The 24,752-nt window shown below is 38.1% G+C and overlaps 2 protein-coding genes across 8 annotated transcripts in view; one reads left to right on the plus strand and one right to left on the minus strand.

Annotated features, from left to right (window-relative positions):
* The window catches only part of LOC136038646 (U3 small nucleolar RNA-associated protein 18 homolog), a 62,166-nt gene extending 47,229 nt beyond the window's left edge, over nucleotides 1-14,937 (minus strand). The window contains exons 1-2 of one of the 2 annotated variants that reach the window (XM_065721894.1): nucleotides 14,792-14,937; nucleotides 4,595-4,834 (exon numbers count right to left, since the gene is read on the minus strand). In XM_065721894.1, the coding sequence (XP_065577966.1) occupies nucleotides 4,595-4,821 (227 nt within the window). In that variant the 5' untranslated portion in view covers nucleotides 4,822-4,834; nucleotides 14,792-14,937. Of the gene's footprint in view, nucleotides 1-4,594; nucleotides 4,835-14,736 lie in introns of both variants that reach the window. The other variant, XM_065721895.1, reaches the window with a different exon arrangement.
* The window catches only part of LOC136038643 (integrator complex subunit 10-like), a 32,739-nt gene continuing 22,848 nt past the window's right edge, over nucleotides 14,862-24,752 (plus strand). Inside the window, exon 1 of one of the 6 annotated variants that reach the window (XM_065721890.1) lies at nucleotides 14,862-14,905. Coding sequence is in view for 1 of the 6 variants with exons in the window: in XM_065721886.1 (XP_065577958.1) it covers nucleotides 15,289-15,335 (47 nt within the window). In the remaining 5 variants the exon portion in view is untranslated. Of the gene's footprint in view, nucleotides 14,906-15,008; nucleotides 15,137-15,226; nucleotides 15,242-15,273; nucleotides 15,336-24,752 lie in introns of those variants that run through there. The other 5 variants (XM_065721888.1, XM_065721887.1, XM_065721889.1 and 2 more) reach the window with 5 other exon arrangements.

A 24,752-nucleotide genomic window follows, 5' to 3' on the forward strand; every position in this document is an offset into this window, starting at 1 on the left:
CTGAAATTTCGCGGATAAGCTCCTGGGCCCTAGGGGACCTTAAATTGTGAATTTCAGCCCGATCGGACAACGTTAAAGGGGGGGTGGGGTTGGGTGGTCGAAACTTTCGGCCAGATTTTCCCCATGAAGGAAAAGTCGGAGGGGGATGAAATTTGGCAGGTTTCTTAGTTGGAGCTTGGGCTACGAAATGCATCCCTCCCCATCCCTCTGTGACCACTGGAACCAAAGATCGCTTAACATTGTCGTGGTTCGCCTCTTTAAAGAGGCACGAGTGTGCCTCCTTGATAAGCACCCATACGCTTAGACAATTTTGCCGGTTCACTACTCTCCATGGCGTATATAAAAGACGTACATTTTCTACTTTGTCTTTAGTTTTAAGTCTACATTCTTCTTGCGATCAGAAATTCAGGTGTGCTGCAGCGAGGCGTGGGATCCCTTACTGCAGACAAGTCATGAGCTGTGGATAATACACTAAAAACCAGGTCTCAGACAAGGTCTCCAGGGACGGCTTTTCAACACTCTTTCATTTGGTGTCCATGTCCCCATTCTTGTCACAACTGAAATTTTTTTAAACCAAAAACCCTCTGTTTACAAAAAATATTCGTTATTAGAAAAATATAGATTATTTTCACATATATTCAAAATCATGCTTGCAGCGATAGCTGCAACCTGGAAAAAGCGGCCTTCAGCCCATAGTAACCGAACATTTAAAAATAGTTTAAATCATTTGTTCCAAAATTCCAAGTTGACACCTGTACAGCTTTTATTCAGACATGAATTTTCGTCTTGTTGACATGATTTCTAATCTTCCTGCCTGGAATTACTATCAAAGTCGAAGTTAAAAAATTCCAAATAGGTTAAAGGATTCCAGTGCTGGTGAAAGTTATTTTTATTCAACGGAAATAGAAGAGGTTAAAGGAAGATAAGAAATAGCTTTAAAAACTGTCTAAGGTTGATTGAAATAATCCAAACATGCTGGATTCAATAAAAAAAGTTTAAGGCTAACCATTTAATGCATTCTTGATCCATTTTAATCAATAGTATTGAAGTGGTCCTTACAACATTTCGATCTTTTCGTCGAAACGAGATGATTTTTTTTCTTTTTTTTGCGCGCGCGCGCATTTAAACATTTCCTAGTCGAGGGGACAACATTTCCAAGCTGCAACCCCTCTTCCTGTAAAAACTCAATTATTCAGGAATGGTAATTGTTATTCAGATTTTGTAATCAGATTGTGCAACAATTGACAGTAAGTAGGGAGCGGCTCGGCGCAATAGTAACCAATGCTTTATAAAAGGGAATTTTGATAACAATAGATATATCAAAAGAATTGGCGTTTTATTCTGATTGCAAATATATAAAATTCATTAGGTTTAATTGTACCTTTCAAAAGCTACGAGCCTGAGAAAATGTGCATGATTTTCCAAAAAAGGAGGACCCCCCTCCCCTAAAAAGTTAAGAAATTTAAATAAAGATCAAACCATCAGATTAAGCGTATCAGAGAACCTTATTGTAGAAATGCAAAGCTCAAATCTGCAAAAATGCAGAATTTTGAATTTTTGCCAGAAGAAAGATCATGGATGCATGTTTATTTGTTGTTGTTTTTTTCCAGGGGGATCGTATTGAACCAATGATCTTAGAAGATCCGGAGAGCGCTTATTCAAATGGAAATTCGAAGTTCTAGTACCCTTTTTAAGTGACAACAAATAATGGAAGGCAACTAGTTCCCTCCCACGTCCTTTTTTCCCAAAAATCATCCGATTAAAACTTTGATATAACCATTTTGTTCAACATACTTGGAAGGTCCAATAGCCATGACCCTAGGGATGACATGACTCCGACAGCCTCTGGAAAAGGGTTGTAAGTTACGAAATTGGTCCATTGTTTACACGTGGTATTTATTATTGGGATGTATACAGACATTTTTTAGGGTAGAGGAATTTATGCATGGGAATTTCCCCGGCGAGAATTTTTCTTGGGGAGGGAAGTTTCGGGGGTGAATTCTCCAAGGGAAATTTTACATGGTAGAAATTTGCCAGAATTCCCCATAGGAAATTCTTTTTATTTGTCTAGCTTTCTCTTTAGCGACTCAATTTTTAAAGTGGATATGTTCCGGGGGAATTGTCTGGGAGATATTTTCAACGGGGTTTGAATTGTTTAGGAGATTTTACCGTGGGAGGAGGTAGTTCCTCAGGATAAATCTTCCATGAGGAGTTTTCCGCAGGAGAAGTTCTCCATAGGGGAATTTTCCGCGGAAGAAACTTTGCTTTGGGAGGGTTTCCGGGAATTTTCCATGGAAGAGGGGATTTCTGGCGTGATTTGAAAAACTCAAATAATTGACAAAATAATTTTTTTTAAATGAAAGAAGGTAAGGAGGATTTTCCAGGCGAAATCATCCGCAGGAAATTTTCCGTAAGGATTGAATTGTTAGAGGGGGGAGAGGGTTTTACGGGGGAAAAACTTTCCATGGAGGAATTCACTGTGGGGGGGGGGGGGATTTTCTACGAAGAGGGAGGCGGATTTATAATTAAAAAAAACAAGATTTTTCAACTGAAAGTAAAGAGTAACATTAAAATTTGAAATGAACAGAAATAAGTCGGTATATAAGAGGGAGGGGTCTGTCCCTTCCTCAAACCTCGCTCTTTACGCTAAAGTCTTGAAGTTCTTTAAAAATACTTCTCATTCAAATTCCGCGGGCCCTTGTGTTTGAGCATTATTTCTTAAAGACTTGTGACAAAGTCATACTTTGGCATAAAAAGCGAGGATTGAGGAAGGGGAAGCCCCCCTCATATATTTTATAATTACTGTTCGTTTTTAGTTTTAACGTTGATCCCTAATTTTAGTTGAAAACACTTGATTTTTATATTTAATTTCGGAAGAGTTTGAAGCTCCTCAAAAATGACATCAGTTCGAAACAAAAAGTATACCATTCAATTGGCAATGGTCGAAAACTCATAAACAAATACTTACAGTCGCCTGTCTCAAAATCCAAAGAAAAGCGTATTTTAGCATGGGCAGCTCTGATGTGCCCCTTTTTTTCTTACCAGAACTAACAGGCTACTGATGGTTGTAGAAAGTTGATTAAGGGTACAACAAAATTTTTTGTTTTTCTCTACACGTGTATAGTATTTTGAAAGCGCTAGAGGCGGATTAAAATACCATAAGCCAGGGAACCATTTAAGGTGTCTTTATTGTTTTACACTTTCCTTCAAAGCCAATCTCTCGATTGGCTATGAAGGAGCCAATCGAGATAGCACGAGATAGCAATCTATAGCACTTTTCTTGTCTCTTTATTTTCAACAAAAGGGAGTTAAGACAGAAGATGCAAAGTGTTTGCCTAATAAAAAGCAACTGAATCATAAGGCCTACTAGCCTATTAACTCCAAAGGTAAAGGGGTCTGTAACCTATAAAAAAAAACTTTTGCCTTGCACAAGCAAAAATAAATTCCAAGAATCCCAATTTAGGACAAAATATAGAAAAAAAAACATCGCAATCTTTAGGTTGAAGCAAAAAGATGAGACCTTGGAGACCTAAAGTCAATTTTTAGGACCAACAGGGGCCTTCAATGAATTTTAGACACGTTGTTGCAGCCCTGGACTTACTAGCAGTGACTATAGAGAAGAACAAATTGTTGGGCTGAAAAAATAAAGTAAGATTAGAAATCTACAAACCTACAAATAAGTATGATAACAAATACAAAATTTTTGCATTGTCTTTCTCCTGGGCATTATGTTTAAATTCTCGAGTTTTCTGTCCTTTTTGCTTTCATCTGATACTCCTTTCAATACCTGTGGGTCCCCTACAATATTATGTGTTTATTAATTTCCTATAATACTTTGTTCTTAAATATCAGAATACTTTTACCAACAAGCCTGATTAGAGTTGTTTCATTTTCAGGGTTTTTTTTTTCAGAAATCTACCGACACATTTGCAGATGGGGCAAACTGTGCAAACTCATAAATGGTATGAAGCAAAGTGGAACATGATGGAATGACAAATATATTGCTAATTAGGCTATTAGAACATAATTAGTGAATTGATTTGACTATTGGGTCACCCAAGACTTCAAGGGTTTTTATATGGTTAATGAAAAATACTGTGGAGGTTGTGAAGATGTTTACACTTTTTTTTTAAACCCAGCACAAGGATTAATTTTATTCATAATTTTGACAGAACTCATAAGTAATTTATTAAAAATAAATTCAAAATAACCACAAATTTTGTCCAAAACTTGAACAATTAAAGAACAGGGGGGGGGGGGGGTCATTAATATATCCCCAAGAGTAAGATTTTGATCAAGAGTTTTAGGCTATTTCGACAGGATCCTTTGGACCATTCATATGGGAAGAGAAAAAGTCATTCCATGCCATAAATGTGTAGATTTACCATACAGGTATGGTTAGATTTGAAGGTAGGGATAAAATATTTTTCCTGAGAGGTGGGGAGTCAACAGCAGTTGAGTGCACTTTTTGTCAATTTTTTTTTTTTTTTAATTTTACAGAGGAGATGTATACTTTGGACCAATAATAGCTGGAAGATGAGGGCCTATGTGCAGCCTATTTAAGAAAAATACATCAGCTTTGAAAACATATTACTTAATATCAAGGTCATCCTCATCAATCCAAACTGGCTTTCTCTTCAGTGGTTTCTTCTCTGCTGTTTCAACATATTCTTCTTTTTCAACTATCTCTGGTTCTATATGGTCTTCTTCATTTTGGAAATGGATTGTTCCAAATAGTTGTTGAGTGAGTTTCCTTTCTTCAGATTCAAAATTCTTTGAATTTATTCCTGATAAAATTGGAAGCTTTCTACGATCTGCCATTTTATTCTGGTTCCTGAAATGAAATCGTAACCTAAATTTTTAATTGACAGGAATGTGTTAGGTAAAAAAAAAAACATAGAAAATTGAAAGCTCTGTTCGATATCTAGGCATCCTAAAATAGTTACTACAGGTTGGACTAAAAAAAATTGAATGCATTTTCACAGAGGTAAACATGAGGTCGTTTACGGCAGGCCTAACGTAAGAACATAGCAGCTAACTTTGGCTGAAATTCCTCACTTTATGACTTCACACAGACACACTTAAAGATTTATTGGCGTTTGAACAAATAACATGTTAGAGTTAGATAACTAGGTACAATCTAATTTAATCCTATTTTGTAATAAATACGCTTTAGATTATACTGTGTATCGTAAATTGCGTAAATCAAATTGAATTAATCATTCTGTCATGAGATGCTGAGCTTGGAGATTACCCTACTTGCAAAGTAAAAATCCCTTAAAAAACACAGAACAACAGTGCACCTGAAACGCCACAAAAATCAAAGCATCCTAGGGAGAGCCCCATGAAAAAGATTCATAGATGCCTGTTCTGCAGGGAGAACAGAAAAGCATGACTTTGTGATGGATATGGGTCATGAATGTGTAGTGACTATTTGAAAGTATCTTACCCAAAGAACAACCTTCTTGGGAAAATAAACAAGATCCATTGTCTCAAATAGTATAAATCCACTCCTAAATTTATTACTTAACTTCACTCTGTAGCAATTATCTAAGCTATTATGTCAGTGATTACATAAGCAGTACAAAGCCTTCACACTATTCTGTCAAATACAATTGTGCAAACTGAGAGTGTACTTTGACCTGAGCTAGGTTCTATCCAATACAAACAGCCTAACCCTATCCTCAAAAAGTAGCATAGAAGAAACAAAGGAAATTTTGCAAGTAAGCTTTTAGCACTTAATACTAACTTTCAGCAGTCATTAGAATCTGAAATACACCAGATCATCTATGCTGGAAAAGACCAAGAATTAAGAACAAGCAATATTATTGCATATGTATCAACATTTCCAGTTGGACATTAACACACTCAAGTAGCTCTTATCCGAAAAGTATGAAATCAATTGTGGTCTCATAAACAATGTCCACTGGAAAAAGCAGAAAAACCAGGCCCGTGATCCTGCCCAGAATATGGCAATAACACTTTTATTTACTGAATTGTCCTTTGAGACAACAATCAGAGCCTAAAAGATACAGCACTTACTACAGAGCTTAAGAGTAGAATAATTTCTTGTGAACAAAATCTTAGGATCTGTGACTTTTGTACCAAGACAAAACCAGGAAAGAACAGAGGCATGTCCTCCTACCCTGACGCAGATCTAGAACTCCAAGTCATGGACTCTGTAGATAGTGTTAACGCATGTATTACATGACAATCTATGAATGACCTGTGCAACAAACCTCTGCCAACACCCCCTGGTGGTACCCACAGGATGCTACTGCAAGCTGCTATGGTGAATTTTCTTGCTGTGTATCTTGACAGTTTTCTTTCTTTTGAACCCCATGTAACACAAACCCATTCCCTCATCCTCCACCAGTCTTCAATGTTGCTCTGCATTAACTCATTTCTTCCCCCAAATGTTATGCTTTCTCTTTATCATGGTTTTATTTTTCCTTCCGTCTCTTACTGCTACTCTGTCTGGGGTAGTACTAACAAATCTCTTCTGTGTTCACTTTAAAGAGCCCAAAATAGGGCAATGAAGACTACTTTTCTTCTCCCTTGGCTATACCCTTTCTTTGATCTTTTTAATAATGCTGTAATAGCTCTTCTGGATTATATTTTGGGTAAAAGTAATCTTTATTTAGCACGTTTTGCTTTTCTAGGCAATCTGTCACCATGTCTGCAGCAGTTTTCTCATGGAAAGCTCAGGTAGGTACTCTTCTTCTTTGCATAGTTCTTCTTGCAGATTTACTTTATGACAATCTCCAATAGATTCTGCTGGCCTTGGGCTGTTTTTCAGCATGTTCCTACCTTGTTCCTGTTCACTGCTATACATCCAGATGTGGAAAAATTACTACCTTTGCATTACAGAAAAAATTAACAAATATCCTGCTAGTTTCTGTGTTTTTACAACTTGCACAGGTTTTGCCCAAGTTTTGTATATGGTTGCTCGTCTTCATTCCTTCCTCTGTTTTTAATGGCCCTTTTAATTTTCTTATATGTAGCCTATATTTTATAAGGTTCAAATTATTTTTTAGTATTTTGACACATTATGATCAATTTCTAGGCCATTTTTACATGGTTATAGACAAATTTGACAAAATGACAGTTTTAAACAGCTTTGAGGCAAAGTACCAAGAAAATCCCAAAGAAGTTTTGGAGTTGCATATCCAGTAAACACCAGAACAGACAATCAGTAAAATCAATCAACACAAATGATGGGAAGGAGGTATTCAATTTGAGGAGAATTGCTGACCTCCTCAATGGGCGTGCATCAGTTCTTACTAATGATCCAGGTGTTCTTCTTCCTTGTTGTCTATCCTATAACATTCCAAATTCAATCTCAGCCAACAACTGAAGCAAGATACCAAAGGGATTCCACTACCACTGTATAATATATTTCAGATTTTGCTTGACTCAAATAAGCTACTCATAGCCTGGAAGCTATTTCAAGTTACCACAATATTCAACTAAGGTGACGATACCAAGACCGAAAATTACATAGAAAATCAGTCAAACCTTAGTAATGGCTAAAACCCTTGAGTTTATCATGAATGCTGAAATGATGACACATCTAGTTACTAACATTACACTTTCCTCTGGTCAGAATGGCTTTCAGCCAGTAAAATTGCTTGAAACCAATTTCTTAGAGACATATAGAATCCAGTACTAGGGTACATGACTGAATTCTGGCTAGGGGAGTCACATAGGCCATCAACATGGTTGGAGAAAAATTTGCTTTGTAAGCTAGAATTAGCACTTTTTTGGTAGAACTTCTGGGGGTGCCCTTGGTGCTCTTGTTCTTAAAAAGAGCAACCCCTTGAAAGGGTGTGCTCTCATTTTTGAAAAACTATCTATCTGAAACAGGTTTGCAATGAAATCATCATTGCAGATCAACTTATATGCCATTACACCATCTCTATGCCTATGTTGGTAAAGTGAGAGATGATATTTTCAGCCTTTGGAGTCTGGTAGAATATGGAAAGTTGTGGGAACCCCTTATGCATTTTGCTACTTCCACAACACATATTCTATAATTTATTGATCTAGCTTGTTAGCTGGAGCAGCAACGGACATACTGAATTTTAATTTTGATTGGATCAGGCCCTTTAGAAGTCAAGTAATCACTGATGGGGATCTACTGCAGAATATTCTCTTAATAATACCAAAAGTTTGGGTGACATCTGACCCAATTAGCTCCTTTAAAATACTAATGATATTACTTGCTGTGAAAGAGCAGTGCTGCCTATGATATTGCGTATATGACCTTTTAATACTTGCTTGCGTGTATTTTTTTCGTTTAATTAAACCTTCCCCTAATTTCATCTGAATGCCCTTAAGTATCATTAGTCACAGTAACAGTAGTATCAGAAGTATCCAAAAAGTACCTTCTTGCTGGCTCAAAATCTATCACAATTTACCCCAAAAGGTTTAACCCGCGAAAGTAAGCTGTTATTGTGATTTTGCTTTGTCACCCTTTTGACAATCTAAACAATCATAGTTCTTTAGGATTTAGTTCAACATCTGCCTAAATATTCCTTCAAAGCTTCACCTTAATACCCTTAGCAGTAGTAGTAGTAGCAGTAATAATGATAGTAACAGTAGTAGCAGATGTAGGAGTAGAAGCAGTAGCATTATGATGCAAATAATGCCTTTTGGTTAGTTCAACATCCCCCACAACAAACCTTGTAAGATTTAATTTTAAACACAAAACTGTTCCTAAGATATTGCTGATATGTCCTTTTCACAACCAGCATATGGATGGCATGTTGTGATTCAGTTTACATATCCCCTAGAAATTCGCTGAAAATTTCACCCCTTAGGTATAGTTGTAATAGCAGTCACAGCAGTAGTATTAGTACTCAATTTAATACAATTAACCACTGCTACAACATTGTCAATATGTCTTTTTGATAACCTGTATATTCCAATACTTCTTGAAATTTTCATCTTAATGCTCTTACTCTCAGAAGTAGTTGTAATAGAGGTAGTATTTGAAGCAATAGTAATAGTAACAGTAGAACTAGTAAATGTACAAGTGGTAGTAATAGTAGTAGCAGTGTACATATATTGCTTTTTCGTCAATTGATCTTCTCTTTTAAGCATTCTCTGAGAGTTCCAGCTTAATACACAAATCAATTCTTCAGGTACACTATTTTGACAATCTAAATGCCCATAGTTTCTTTTGTTAGTTCAAATTTGCTATCAATTTTCTCTCATATTTTACCTAAACATACTTAGCATTGATAGTAATAGTATCATAGTAGTTGCAGTAGTAGCAGGAGAAGTAGTTGCAGTGTTAGTGTTGTGTTATTGGAAGCAGCATTAATAGCAGTAGTAACATTTATATCTTGCCTTTTGGTCGGTTGAACATCCCTTTCATGATACCCCATAAGTATAACCTTGAAATAGTAAGCCATTCAAAAATTTTGCTGATGTATACTTTTGACCCTCTTTTGATGTCCTTTTCAGCTTAATACTCTAAGCCTTACAAGGTGTTGCAATTGAAATAATAGCAGTAGTAGTAAATGTAGCAGTGGGTTGATCTTCCCCTTTAGGTGTTCTCTATAAGATCCAACTTAATACCCAAATCCATTTTTGAGATAAACCCTTTTGAAAACCTGTATGTATATAGTGTGTTGTGATTTTGTTCAAATTCCCCCTAATTATTCTGTCAAATTTTCCCCTTCATATGCATAGTCTTAATTGTACTACCATCATAGTTGTAGTGGTAGCAGTAGGAGTAGTAGTGTATTAACTTGGGGCATAACTTACAACCCTTGCACCAGGGCTCTGTGGGTTGTGTCAACACTGAAGGCATTGTATTATGTTCTTTAGACAATTATGAACAAAATGGCTATTTTACAGTTTCAATCAGATGTTTTTGGGGAAAAGAGGGGTAGTTGGGGGGATGGTAGTTGCCCCTCATCACTTTTGCTCTTAAAAGGGAACAAGAACTTCCAATTTTCAACCAAATGAGCCTCCTCTAAAGTTCATACAAACATTCCTTCCCCAAAAACCTTAAACATTCCTAGGACACAACTTACAACCCCTGCCCCCAGGCTCTGGGGTTTGTTTCAATCCCCAAAAGTCTAGTTACACGATCTTTGGACTATTTTGGATAAAATGGCTATCTTGAAATTTCTATGGGATACATTTTGGGAGAATATGACATATGTGGGGGGGTGCTACCCTACATCACTGACTTATAAAAAGGGCACTAGAACTTCTGATTACCAATCCAATAAGGCTCTTTCAAAGCTTGTATGACCACCATTTCTATAAAAACTTTATACACCCCCAGGTCATAAATTAAAACCCTTGCACTGAGGGCTATGAGGGGAGGAGGGAGTTGTCATCCTCAAAGACATAATTTCCAGAACTTTCAATTACATTGAACAAAATGTCAGTCTCAAAATCTTGACTTGATGTCTTTGGGGAAATAATGGACATGGGAATCAAATTTCAATTATTAAAAAGATCACTATTCCCTTCAATTTCCCATTAAATGAGCAATTTTTTAAGTTTCTACAACAACTGCTTCTATACAAAGTGCCCTGGTCTAAAAAAAAAAATAAATGAATAAATGATACTTTGTACCAACATCATTCTTTACTTAGGCAATGCTATTGCACAGCCTAAGTAGATTACTGTTGAAATGGTGATTATTTTTCTAACTTACCCTAAATAATAAACAAAAAGAAGATACTAGTCCAATGAAATGCTTACTTCATAATATGTAGGATGCTTCTATTCATGATGCTGAGACTGAACAAATCCATTTGATTAAGGAAAATATGACATATCCTACCAACTAACAAACAAATTACAGGAATTTAGAAGGCTGCTGTACCAAAAAGACTGTGACCTGGTTTTATTAACAGAAATGTGTCCTAAGAATTCAAGAACAAGGCCAGAAGATTCTCATATTAATATGCCTGGTTACCAAGTCGTTTCTAACCTTTCTTTTACAGGGTGCAAATGCAGTGTTCTGGCTCTGATTAAAAATACATATGCAGCATATGAGCACTGCATTGAGACAAATTCAGCCTCTGTCAGATGTGTATGGTTTGACATGACTGATGAAGACCAATGCCAACACTCTCAGAGTTGGTAGTATCTATCAAAGCCTGTCTTCACCCTCAGCCCCTGAGACTGAGAACACTCTCTCATCAATGTTCTATCAAGCTATTGAAAACTTTAAAGGTAATTTTATTATTGGAGGTGACTTCAATTTCCCAGAACTGATCTTGAAGGATGGGTGCCCTTACTACTCTACTACCAATAGCCCAATTAAAGCTAGACCATTCATTGAGATTGTACATGACCTTTCTGCCTACCAACTAATTGACCAACCCACTCTGCTTTGCCCCTTTTCAACAACCCATGGTAATATATATGGTGTTTGTAAACAGAATTGAGGCAATTCAGAAGGTAAACTATCTCCCACCAGTTGAGAAATGTGACCATCTTGCAATAGAAATAATCACCTCTAGATTTTCAGCAAAAAGTAAATGCAAAAGAAAGGTTTACACTGAGTGCAAGGCAATACAAAGGAAGCTAAAAATTATCAACTGGGATGAGCTACTTCAGGGCAATGTTGATGACCAGTGGGAGAAATTCTAGACAGTTGTCACCAAGATTCAGAGTGGAAAAATGACAGAAAGGCTAATTCTGTACCAAAGACATTACCATATATCACTCATAGCATTAAAAGACAAAGAAATTTGAAACTGTACCACTGGAAGAAAAGAGATAAGCCTGGTCACTATGAAAAGTACATCCAAGCTTGGAATAGACTATAAAATTTAACCAAACAACTGTACCAAAACTTTGAGCTTAGACTTTCCAATGAATGCAAGACTAACCCAAAAAAGTTTTGGAATTATGTGTACAGTAAAACCCATGCTAGGCACTGTTTAAAACGCCTCACTACTGATGACAGAAGAGAAGTGACTGAGACCCAGAAACTAACAAACTTACTAAGCAACCAGTTTGCTTCAATCTTCAATACAGAACCAGATAGTGATTTCTCAAGCACCTTGCTTCCAACAGCATTATCTCAGATAAATAACATGGTTTTCTTCCCAGGAAGTCAGTCAAAACCAACCTACTTGAAACTTACCTGCTAATTACTCAGCTTCTTGACAGAGGATTTCCTGTCAACCTAATTCTACTAGACATTGCCCAAGCCTTTGACAAAGTCCCTCATAGTTGTTTGCTCTACAAACTTATAGCTATGGGCATTAAAAAAAAGCTAACCAACTGGCTTGATGGCAGAATGCAAAAGGTTTGGCTCTTTACCAGAGATGGGGAGAAGGTCTATTCAACACCTTGCCAAGTTCTGAGCGGTGTCCCTCAAAGAAATGTCCTGGGACCAACCTTATTCTTCATCAACATCAATGACCTGGTGGCTGAAACAAAAACCACCTAACTCCTTACACTGACAACTCCAAGCTATTTGGTATCATAAACAACAGTAGCCCACAAGCCAATCTTAACCAAATTCAAGCATGGGCAGAAAAGTGGCTTCTGCCCTTCAACATCTCAAAGTGCATCACTCTTCATTTTGGCTGTGGTAATCCACAGCACCAGTACACTATGTATGATGGCAAAATGTCATTAACAGTCTTGCTTCCTACTTCTAGTAGTGGGATAGACCTAAGAGTCCTGTTGGATGACAGTTTAAAATTCCATGAGCACACCACCCAAGCAGTTTCAAAAGCAAATGCAAATTTAGGACTCCTGAAAAGAACCATCAGTAGTCAGGCAAATCCTAGATTTTGGAACAAGTCTTTCTGGTCATTTCTATAAGAACAACATACAGCTTGTTGAAGGTGTCCAAAGGAGAGCCACTAAATGTATTGATGGTTTATGCAGTCAGCCCTACTGCAGTAGATTATAATCTGCTCAACACTTGTTTTTTGGCATAGGCATAATGAGATAATGTTCATCTACAGGTACCTCCAGCAAGCAGACCAAAAGCTGCTCACCTTCATTCCTCACCAAAGACAAACATGAGGACTTTCCAAAAAGCTGTTCAAATCTTCCATTAACACCAAGGTCCTACTAGATCTTTTCAGCCAGCAAGTGGTGAATGGTTGGAACCAGCTAAGCCAAGAAACAATCTCTGCAACCTCATCTGAGGAATTCAAAACAAGGCTCAACAAGGAATGGGAGGCCAAACTAAGGAGATTCCAGTGGGAAAACTCATCCTAGCCCTCCCTACCATAACACTCTTGGAAGACAATAGAGTCAGCTTGGAGGATGATGTAGCTAGTCATACCCAACCATCTTGTGAACTCAATCCAAAATTACTACTGTGAGGTGGTGCCAACCCTAAATTTCTGGAGAATGGTTCTTGAACCACACCTACCATGTGATCACCATTACCAAGTGGGCTTAAATTATATGTCTCCAGTACTCTATAATCCTGATGATTTGTTGCTTGACCTTAAAACAGTGACCAGATCTATCACCACCATCAACTATGAGCACCAGAGTTCTTGCAACTAATTTGCTCCAAAGTGCAAATTAAGGTAATATCACAATATTCAATTATTGAGGGAACAGGCCATTATTAGAGCCACATCTAGGGGTAAAATTGGTGCAAACAGTATTACTGGCTTTCATATAAAGTGAATATACCACTTGATGCCTTTTTTAATGTTGTTTACAAATATGATTGCTTCTACTGCAAATTCAGATTTAAGCACTTTTTGACCTCTTAAAAATGACCTATATATGGGGTCATTACAAATCTGTAATAGTTTAGAAACAATTTGGGCTGTATATTTGCACATCAGGGGGGGGGGGGGGTAAAGCATAGCATATAGTAAATATGTAAACTAACCATTGCTGTTTTTTTATGTGTTTGTGCTGTTGCACTGGTGACTTCTCTTCTCATTAAAATTTGATGTGCACAAACACATAAAAAAAAATACAGCAATGGTTAGTTTACATATTTAATATATGCTATGCTTTAACCCCACCCCCCTGATGTGCAAATATATAGCCCGAATTTGTTTCTAAACTATTACAGATTTGAAATGACCCCATATAGCCTATAGGTCATTTTTAAGAGGTCAAGAGGTCAAAAAGTGCTTAAATCTGAATTTGCAGTAGCCTAGAAGCAATTATTATATTTGTAAAGAGCATAAGAAAAGGCATTGAGTGGTATATTCACTTTATATGAAAGTTAGTAACACTGTTTGCAACAATTTTACCCATCTAGGACCATCAGCAGGGGAGAGCATTACCAGAAGAGCTCCCACTATATTTGAAAACAGCATAAAAAAGGAATCTAAATTTAGCCTACTGGTAGTTTTAGTTTAGCTTCTGATTATCAGAAGTGGGACCCCACTAGGATAAATTTACCCTAACTGAGGCCTTACATAAGGCCTAACTGAGGCCATTACATAAGACAGGGTCTTGTGGCTGAGGGATTATGAACTATAGTGATAGGTAACATATCAATAAGAAAATAATAATAAAGTAGTGGGCCCACCAGAAGAAGGTAGCCTGCATCAACCTAACCTATTTCCCCCTTCAAGAGCAGGAGAAGAAGTAAAGGCCTAAGCCTATCATTTGAGCAGATATTTTTAAAAAAATTTAATAGCCTATCAAGGTAAAAGATGATCTGGACTTTACTTTAAGACTACATGCTTAACATTATGATGGTAATATATTAATTAGATTGCCCAATAATCTGAATTTAGATACACAAAAAAAACTTACTACTTTATGAAGGTCTTGATAATGAGTTCTCTACTTAGATCGAAAAAAAACAAACCTTGCTTAGGATTTTTCAAATATTTTGCCATTTGATTTATAACTAAAACCTAATCACATACAGAATTGGCCAGCTCTAATTCTATCTCCAAAATCACGATTTTATTGAGATAAGGTCAGATTTTAAAGACTCAAGTAATCACAAAAGTTACAATCTAAAGTTTTTTTTTATATTTTAGTCCGTCTTTGGTTGGCTTCCCACTCCATTGGGAAAAATTTTGATTGTCAAAGAGAAGGAACTTAAAATTTGCACATGAGGCCAAATTTAAAATTCCGTCACCTCAAGGGAGGAATTTTCGTTGCATTCTACCCAAAACGATATTATTGGAAATTATTGTGACCAGGTGTAATAAGTATTCTTTAATATTCAACATCTACAGAGGTCTAAAATTTTTCTTTTTAGGTATTTACAACTTTAAAAGGTAGAAGACTGGGAAAGTAAGGCTATTTGGTAGCCGATGATTTTTTCTTTTCAAAGGAAATTTGTCTTGTTATTACATGAAATTGCATCGTCCATTAAATAAGATATTGTCCTCTAAATACTGGTAGTGAAAATGTTGAGCCAACACATCAGTTGCATCCCATTCTCAAAGCCATGACCAATCTTTTCTTCAGCTTCCTTGAAGGCCTCCATACAAGGGACTGAGACTGCTTCTTTGCTATATTTATCTGTTATGATTAAAATCTGAATGTTTTACCAGATATTTCTTGTAATTGTAACCTGTAGGAGTAGGCTACCACCTTAGGGGACAGAAGTCTTACCTTAAAGGCTGGTAAATATAGCCTATCACAGTTCATATTATTGACTTACCAATAAAGTGAATATATCACTTGATGCCTTTTTTATGCTCTTTACTAATATAATAATCACTTCTATTGCAAATTCAAATTTAAGCACTGTTTGAGCTCTTAAAAAGGACACTTTTCCATTTAGGGTATGAGTTATTGGTAGTTTTCAAGAAAATAATACCATATTTTCTCAGTGCTTTTTTCATGGTTGTTTTTGACAATTCTACATTTTTTCAGAGCCAAAATTATTTATAGTTAGGTTAGGTTAGGGGTAAACATATCACAGTTCATTTTATTGACTAACTATAACATATAGGCCAGAACCCTACCCCTATAAAATACTGGACCAAATCTCCTGTTCATACCCCTTTAGTAAATTCAAATTAAAAATCTTCAAAGCATCTATAAGTTTTAAAGTTAAATTCAATACTCCATAAGATATGTGCTTTTAGCACAAGTCAAATTATTTGTTATTTCAGTAAGCAAAAAGGTTAGAACAAACGGAAAAGTTTCTTTTCAAATTAGCCAATCAAAATCAAATCTCTATTACTGGTTTATATGAACCTTTGGTTTTTTGAACTAAAAAAAAAACCAGAAGGGAAAACCCTTGTTCCCTTCTCTTTTGTCTGTAGGGAGTGGAGACTGGTCAATGTATCATGATTGGGAAATACCAGTAGTATTGCAACATTTTCAGTAGAGGTCACCTGCCCAGGTCATCTGCCAAGTTCTTGTTTTAGTCTTATATTAGTGCAACACAGGCAGCCAGGGCAAGCAGTTGAGTTCTGGTGTTCATGTGCACCTTTTCATGCTATAGATTGTTGAAGTTTTCTTATTCAAAGTTGTATGTAATTACAAAAAAAAATTATTGTCTTATAATCATTTTTGTCTATGAACTAGGGCATCAGTTACAGTTCCTTTAGTCTCATAGGTTTGCTTCCAAGGGAATCTACACAAATTAGGAGACCTGAACATCACTGAGATGATTCTGTCTCCCAGGTTATTAGAGATCATTCACAGAGCCTTTTTATTCTGTTAGCTATTTAACTCCCATATCTAGATTTGAATATCCCATATCTCATATTGGTATTAAGTTACCAAGACCTAGAAAAGTTTCAAGTACCCCATAGCAATAAAACTCCCAACTATCCCCCTTAAGCAAACTCCCCCAAGCACAATTATCTGAAACATGTTTTAATTAACATGTGAGTTATGAGTTGTTTTTTACAAACAATACTACATTTTCTCAGTGCCAAAATTATTTATATAAAGGTTAGGCAGGGTTTGATTAAGTTAAAAAGGGCTTAAATCTGAAAGAGAAGCAATTTTTTTTTGTTAATACCAAGGTAAGCTTTCAAGCTTGTTGTACTAAACATAATAAAAAGAAGTTATGGCAATGCTAACAACATAATACACACATACAAGTCTATGAAAAATAACAACTACAACAAACACTGACAAATAATACTATAAATGATTTAAAAATGATTTACTTTGAAAATATCTTTCTGCTAGTTTTGAATCTGTTTATATTATCTGTTAGAAATGTTTCAGGCGGAAGGTCATTCCATGGCTTCCCCACCTTGCTGTAAAATGAATGTTGGCCTATTTTCCTTCTTGAAAGTGAGGGGTACAATTTATGTGGGTGATAATGGGTTCTGTTAGTGTAATTAAATGTGAAGAATTGTTGGAATAAACTTATCTAGACCTGCTACCAAAGCTTAATGAATTAGCTCAAATACCTCATTAACAGTGTATTTATTTTCCTTCAACTGTTCCATGATACATAATGATAAAATGAAATTTCAGAAAGACTCACATTTATCTTTAGTGTAATTATAATTAAGGATCTGCTTTTGAGGAGTAGAATCATCACCTGAACATTTTAACAACAGTTTAAGAATGGTGTGATCACTTCTTCCTAATGGAGGTAGGATTTCAATATTTCTAACATTGTCAGGAGATTTTGTTATTACCAAGTCAAGGACAGATGGAGTCAAATCATCCCAAAATTGTGTAGGCTCCTGAATATGTTGGCATAGGTAAATGTCCTGCAATTTTTGAAGGAAATGATGCTCAAATGATTGATCAGAAGGGGAGGTTATTTTATTTTTCTAATCAATAGAAGGTAGGTGAAAACCACCCACCACTAATACCCCTGCACTAATTGTTGAAACATTTTTAAGGTACTGTAATAAATTTGCATTATTGTTTGGAGATAACTCATTAACAATAGGACTTATATACACTGCAGTAATTCTAATACTATTTGTAGACCTAGGAAATTTTTACATCAATCACTAAACATCTATTAATACTCAGAGCTAAAAGATAATTTACTTCTGTGTGCTTAAGCAGCAAATGAACATAAATAAAAATCCATGTTTATATTTAGTATTAACTAATGAAGTATAACCTTCAACCTGTTGAAAATATGCTTTTGGATTTGGACTATTCTTAGGCAAAGATTTAGTAACAACATGAGGCTCATGCACTGACATCAATGACTATAATTCTTCAACTTTACTTGATAAAGTATCTGTATTGGTTTAGAGCGCAAGGAAATTATTGTTCCATAACTGCTTCCCTAGGGATTTGCGAGCTACTTTCACCTTGAAAAAAGAGTTCTAGCCATCCTTTCCTTCTCTAATTTTCCATCCTGATTCTCCTGCTGCCACTTTTTGGTTAAGTTCCTCTTTTAGAGCATTATTACCTTTTCTTTTGAGCAAGCTCCACTTTTGTGCAATCATGAGAAAAATTAAAAGTTGGGTATGAGGATTTTATGCTGTTTAGGTTGCCACTCAAGAAGAAAGAAGCAGCATCATGTTCTATGGGGCCACAGAAAAATAGTTTGGTCAGACAACATTTTCCATTATTCAATCTTCCCAAACAAACTGTAAAAGAACATTTGACAGGGCAGTTCTGAAAAATTACTTGATTCAGGAGCTTTAAATCAACCTGATTTATGATAAAAGCAATTATTATATTTGTAAAGAGCATAAAAAAAGCTATCAAGTGGTATATTCACTTTATAAAAAAGTCAATAATATGAACTATGATATGTTTATCTAAAGGGTTTAGTAGTCTAATTGAGACTTGACTTACTTGACTTAATGCTCCTGCTGAAATGCTTCCGGTGTCGAGAGTGATGCTACGTGGTGCCTCCATTTGGACCAGTCTCTTGTAAGGATGTAGACATCCTCCTGAATATTTGCCATGACTAAGAAGGCACCTGTTGTGTCCTTCCATCTGGTTGGGGGACAACATCTTGGGTGTTTCCCGCCGTGCAGCATGGGATCAAAGTCAAAAATCGTTTATGCGGGAGTGTCAGGGGGCATGCAAAGGAGATGTCCGTACCAGCGTAGTGTTTGTTGGGCGAGTTGGACTGAGAAGGGTGTTTGACCAGTTAACGCCAGGAGGTTCTTGTTGCTAACAAAATTGTGCCAGCGTAGTCCTTCAATGTGGCGAAGGTGTTTTGTTTGAGCTATATTTACAGTGCCAAGCACAGACCAAGTGACTGGCCAAGTTTTGGCTCAGTAAAGAAGCACAGATCCCACCAAAGCATTGTATATGCACATCTTGGTCCTACAGCTGATAGAAGGTTTCCTCCAAAGGGCACTTAGTCTTCCCACTACTGCTGAGGCTTTGGCAATTCGGTGCATTAGATCTTTAAGGATTGATCCGTCATTTGAGAGGATAGAGCCAAGGTATGTAAATTCCTCAACAATTTCAGCTGGTTTGTCACCAACCATTAGGACTGGCAGGGGACATCGCGAATTACGGGGTTCAACAAACATCACTTTTGTCTTCTGCCAATTAATCGACAGCCCTATCTTTAAGGCTTCATCAGCAAGGATTTGTAGGGCTTCTGTTAGCTTCGATGGTGAATCGGAGACAAGAGCAAGGTCATCAGCATAGTCAGTATCTGAAAGTACTCTATCACCATAATGCAACCCAAACTGGAGGCAGTTTATGGTCCAAGTCATAATGTAGTTGATGACACAATTAAATAGTTCTGGGGCAGCAGCACAACCCTGACGGACTCCAGTATTGATTTCAAAAGATGAGCTGCATCTGCCATTGACCTGCATGCAGCTCTCAGTCCCTTTGTGGAGCCGCTCGAAAAGGTTGCAGTACTTTGCTGGTAGTCCCGTTGTTTTCAATATGAGCCAGAGTGATTCTAGGTCAGGTTGACAGAATCAAAAGCAGCCTTGAAATCCACAAAGGCAACATATGCTTTTTGTTGAAGTTCTTGAGTCTTTTCTATCAGCTGCTGCATTGTGAATATTTGCTCCATGGTGGACCTTCCTGGCATGAAGCCAGCCTGTTGGATTCTTCATTGGCTTCTGAGGAAAGTGGTACAGCGGTCCAGGAGGGTCATAACGAAGAGCTTCCTGGGCACAGAGAGGAGTGTGATGCCCTGATAGTTAGAGCAGATTCTGTGACTGCCTTTCCATTTCCAGAGAGGCAGAATGATGCCTGCTCGCCAGTCTTTTGGAATCCATTCTGTACAGAATACTATGGAAAACAGTACTTGGAGCCAGAGAAGGGTTGCTGCCCCACCATATTTCAGCAGTTCTGCAGGGATACCACAGACTCCTGGGGCTTGGTTGTTTTTCATCCGTTTCAGAGAATTCAAGATTTCTGTAGAGGTGAAGGGGTGGTGCACACTTTCACACGGGGGCCTCAGGGGTATTGGATGCAACTTGAAGAAGGTCAGGGTCAGGTTGGCTAACATAGTCCAGGGTTAGAAGTGAAGAGAAGTGATCCTTCCAGGTGGACAGTTGAGCGTTCTCATCAGTGATAATATTTCCATCATTAGATATGATAGGGCCTAGAGAGGATGGCCTTCCATCTGTAAGATCCCGAAGGTGTTTGTATAAGGCGCATGTGTCACCCTTTCTTGAGATCAGCTGCCTTTTTTTCGTGTGTCACCCTCCTCGAGATCAGCTGCCTTTTTTTCGGTGAACAGCTTTCTGTCTCTGTGGAGGAATTTATTTCTTATGCCATTTAGACGTCTGTAGGTAACCATGTCCTTTGCTAGGCATGCTTTGCAACGCTGTTCAATAATATCTAGAGTTTCCTGTGATATCCAGGACTTTTTTCTGGGTTTCAGACGACCAATAGTGCTTTCGGCCAAAAGCAATACACCATCCTTGAATAGTTGCCATGCTTCTTCAGATTCTGAAATTTGACCAAGACAGTCAAAACGGTTTGAGACGGAGACAGCATAGACCTGGCACGTGTTGGAATTTGCGAGATTGTTCAGGTCTAATTTGGGAGGACGGTGGTCACCTTTATGGGCTTTCAGGCGTAGTCTAAGGTTAGAAACAACAAGCCTGTGATCAGTGTTTCCCAACTCTGCACTTCTGTAAGTTCGGTAATTAGTTATAGAGGAACGCCAGCGTCGGGACACGATTATGTAGTCTAACATCTTTCTTGTTTGTCCGTCATTGCTATACCAGGTATATTTCTGAACTTCTTTCCTTTGAAAAAGGGTGTTGGTGATCACGAGATCGTGCATGTTGCACAGCTGAAGGAGCCTTAGCCCATTGTCGTTCAAGCAGTTGGGTGTTACAGGTCAAAGAACACTGTTCCAAACACCATCTGTATCTCTGGCAGTGCTGTTGAAGTCGCCAAGAAGGGTTAAAACGTCAGGAGGGGATACTTTTGCTAGGATGCTAGACAGCTGGGTGTAAAAACGATCTTTGACCTCATCTGAGGCTTGATTTGTTGGGGTGTAGCAGACAATGATGGTCCATTGTCCATGTTTGTGCTGGATTTGCGCTGTTAGTATCCTGTCTGAAATTGAGGGTACAAAGTTAAATGGAATTAATTCAGTTTCAGATTGATTAATTTTTCCCGATTTAGAGTTCAGAGTTATTGGACCTATTAAATTACTTTCTAGGATTTCACTACCATGGGCAAAGAATTATGAAAAATTAATTTTATATTTAGCCACTTAGAGCTGATGCCTGAAAAAGAACAAAAAAAACTAAGGAAGTTTGGTTAGAAATGCAAAAGTATGCTATCAACTAGGTCTAATATATTGTGGGGAACTAAATTAAAAGATTTCTTAAATTTAGTTCAGATTAGCCTAATGCCCAAGCTTCAGCAGAGGGTAAAATTCTAGTCTAGCTTCATTTTGCTTTCTTTGAAAGGGGTTAGGTTAAGAAAATTTAACTTCCAGGGATTCATCTGTGGACTTAAATATGTCCTGGGAAGGTATTTTGAAGTACCTACCTCCACTCTTCCCTCTGGAGAGTACTGACTTTTGATGATCTTTAAAAATATGTGTGTTATAAAACTGAAACCATGAAAAATAGATCTTGTGCATAAACAAAGCACAAGAAAACTGTTAATCAGCTTCACAACTTTGCTCAATCCCAATTTATGAGGTTTCAAAGATCTGCAAATACATCTCCTAAATTAAGAAAAAAAACATTGTTATGGCTTAAAATTTTACTTCTTTTCTTAGTAGGGGGCCTCCCCCAGGCCACTCAGCGCGTCCCCAGGTGGCGGATAGGGGAATGTTCTATAGATATGTAGGATACCTTCACAGAAGGCGCGGACCAAGGGGGGACCTAGTTCCTGGGGGTCCATAATTGAAACTGGGACACCCTCGCCCGGGGGTCAGAAATACAGGCGGAGGAGGAAGGCCCCTCGTATGTAGGGCCATGCAGGGCCCACTGGCGTGTGGACATGTCCCAGCAGTTACACACCTTCCCCCAGCAATGGGAAAAATTGCTCAGCATTGCAGACCACCGAACGGGAGGATCCCTTCCTAGAGGGACAACTGTGAAGGGTAGACGATCCAGCTTCATGGACAATGGCCTCTGCTAAGGGTAGAGAGGAGTGGCTTACCGCTACCCCAAAAAATTACCCAAGAAACTCCTTCTCTTAAATACAAAGTATGAAAATGGCGAATAAGAAAGTAAGAACCTGTGCTACTGCGTCCGGGGTAACCAACGGTATGAGACCAAGAATTGCAAATTGTGACAATGAAAATGATGATAATGTTGATAATGATGATAATGTTGACAATGATGAGAATGACAATGATTTTGTTACCGCGTCCGGGGCAACCGACGATCATTTATCTGATCTGACGACTCTCCAGTCAGAGAAGACTTCATTTATCCTAACCCCAAAAACATATCTCTCACTAGGAACGCTAAACGTACGCACATTAGCCAAACCAGGAAAAAGGGAACTAGTCCTAAATGATATGAACCGTTACCACTGGGACATTGTTGGACTTTCTGAGACTCGCCTTCCCTCCACAGGAATAGAAAGAATTAACGACATCACGCTCATCACGTCTGGAAGAAGTGATGGAGTTCACCGCCAAGATGTCGGTTTCCTACTCTCCAAGCGAGCCAAACAGTCTCTTCTTGCCGTCCATCCTGTCTCTGAACGTATTATCACCATTCATCTGAAAGGAACCATTGCCAATATGACCATAATCCAAGTTTACGCCCCAGACTCGTCCCAGAATGACCAAGAAGCCAAAGAATTCCACAGCCAACTCCCAACACACCATTGACACGGCCCCCAAGAAAGATGTTCTTTTCGTGATTGGGGACATCAACGCCATTATCGGACACTCAAACAATGGACTTGAAGACGTCACGGCCAAGTTCAGGCATGGGCGGCAAAACCACAGGGGTGAAATGCTCATTGACTTTTGTTGGGATAACGAACTTTTCATAACAAACACCATGTTCCATCATAGAGAACGAAGGAAAGTTACTTGGAGATCCCCTGACGGCCGCACTGCAAACATGATTGACTACATACTTTTCGGCAAGTGATAGAAATCATCAGTACTGAATACAGTCTCCATAGCCGGTGGTGACTTCGACTCGGACCACGTTCTAATCATGTCTGAGCTCCGTTTGCGTATTCGGAAGCCCCAACAGCTTAAGAAAAGCTTACCAAGAAATTGTGTCAACCTGCTGAAAAACATAGAAACAAGGAACAGGTATAGAACAACACTCTCAAGCAAGTTGTCAAGAATCCAACCCATGGAAGCTCCAACAGCAGAAGAAATTGACTGATTGGTCGATGAAAGCGCATCCATCATCAGAGAAACTGCTAGTGAAATCCTGGGAATTCAGACCCATTCAGATAAACCATGGATTTCACCCCCGAAATTATTGATCTATGTGTGCAGAAGCGCGTCCGTGCTAACAAGGTAGATTGACAAAGCAAGGACGAGTACAAGAGGCTGAAGCGCCTAGTAGAAAAGAAAATTCGGCAAGCTCTACGACACTACGTCAATGATAAATGTCGTGAGTGTGAAGAAGCCTTTCAAAAAGGTAATAGCCACTTCATGTACAAGAAAGTCCGTGAACTGTCAAAAAAAGAAGTCATTGGCCGCTCCTACACTGTTAGATAAACACGGGCTCCAAATCACGGACTCCAAGGCAAGACGAGAACGTTGGAAGGATTACTTCAGAGAAAAACTGAACCCCACAATAACGCCCGACCCGAACATCTTACTATCTTTCCCACTACCGCAGTACCCAGTAGACCCAAGCCCTCCCCCACTAAGAGATGAAGTACTCTCAGCAATAAAATTTCTAAAAATTAATAAAGCCCCAGGCCCGAATGGTATTCAGTCAGAACTATTAAAAGCAGGCCCAGAAGAACTGGTTGATATCTATCACAAAGTCATAACAAGTGTCTGGGAAACGGGCCACTTCCCCAGATCTTGGGCGAAAGCCACCATTGTCCCCCTTTTTAAAAAGGGGGAAAAGGGCGACTGTAACAACTACAGACCATTAAGTTTAACTAGCCAACCGGCGAAGATTCTTACAAAAATAATCCTTGACCATATGAAATCTCTGACAAACCATATCTTAGAGGAATACCAAGCAGGCTTTCAAAAAGAGCAGGCTTTTAACTTGATATGGCGAGATGGATTATGGCACATCCTGCTACACTATGGAGTCCTTGAAAACAGAGACATGTATTCACATTTCGTCAGCCAAGTTCAAACGCCCGAGGGATTGACAGAAGGGTTTCTGACATCGGCGGGCGTTTCTTCAAGGTTGTCTCTTGTCACCCCACCTCTTTAACCTATTCCTCAACGAAGTGCTATCATTTGCCGATACTGTTGACGGTGCAGAAATTGGAGGGAAGCTTATCGATTAATTGGCATACGCAGATGA

This window comes from Artemia franciscana, chromosome 18 (genome assembly GCF_032884065.1).
Source record: "Artemia franciscana chromosome 18, ASM3288406v1, whole genome shotgun sequence".
Lineage (NCBI taxonomy): Eukaryota > Metazoa > Arthropoda > Branchiopoda > Anostraca > Artemiidae > Artemia > Artemia franciscana.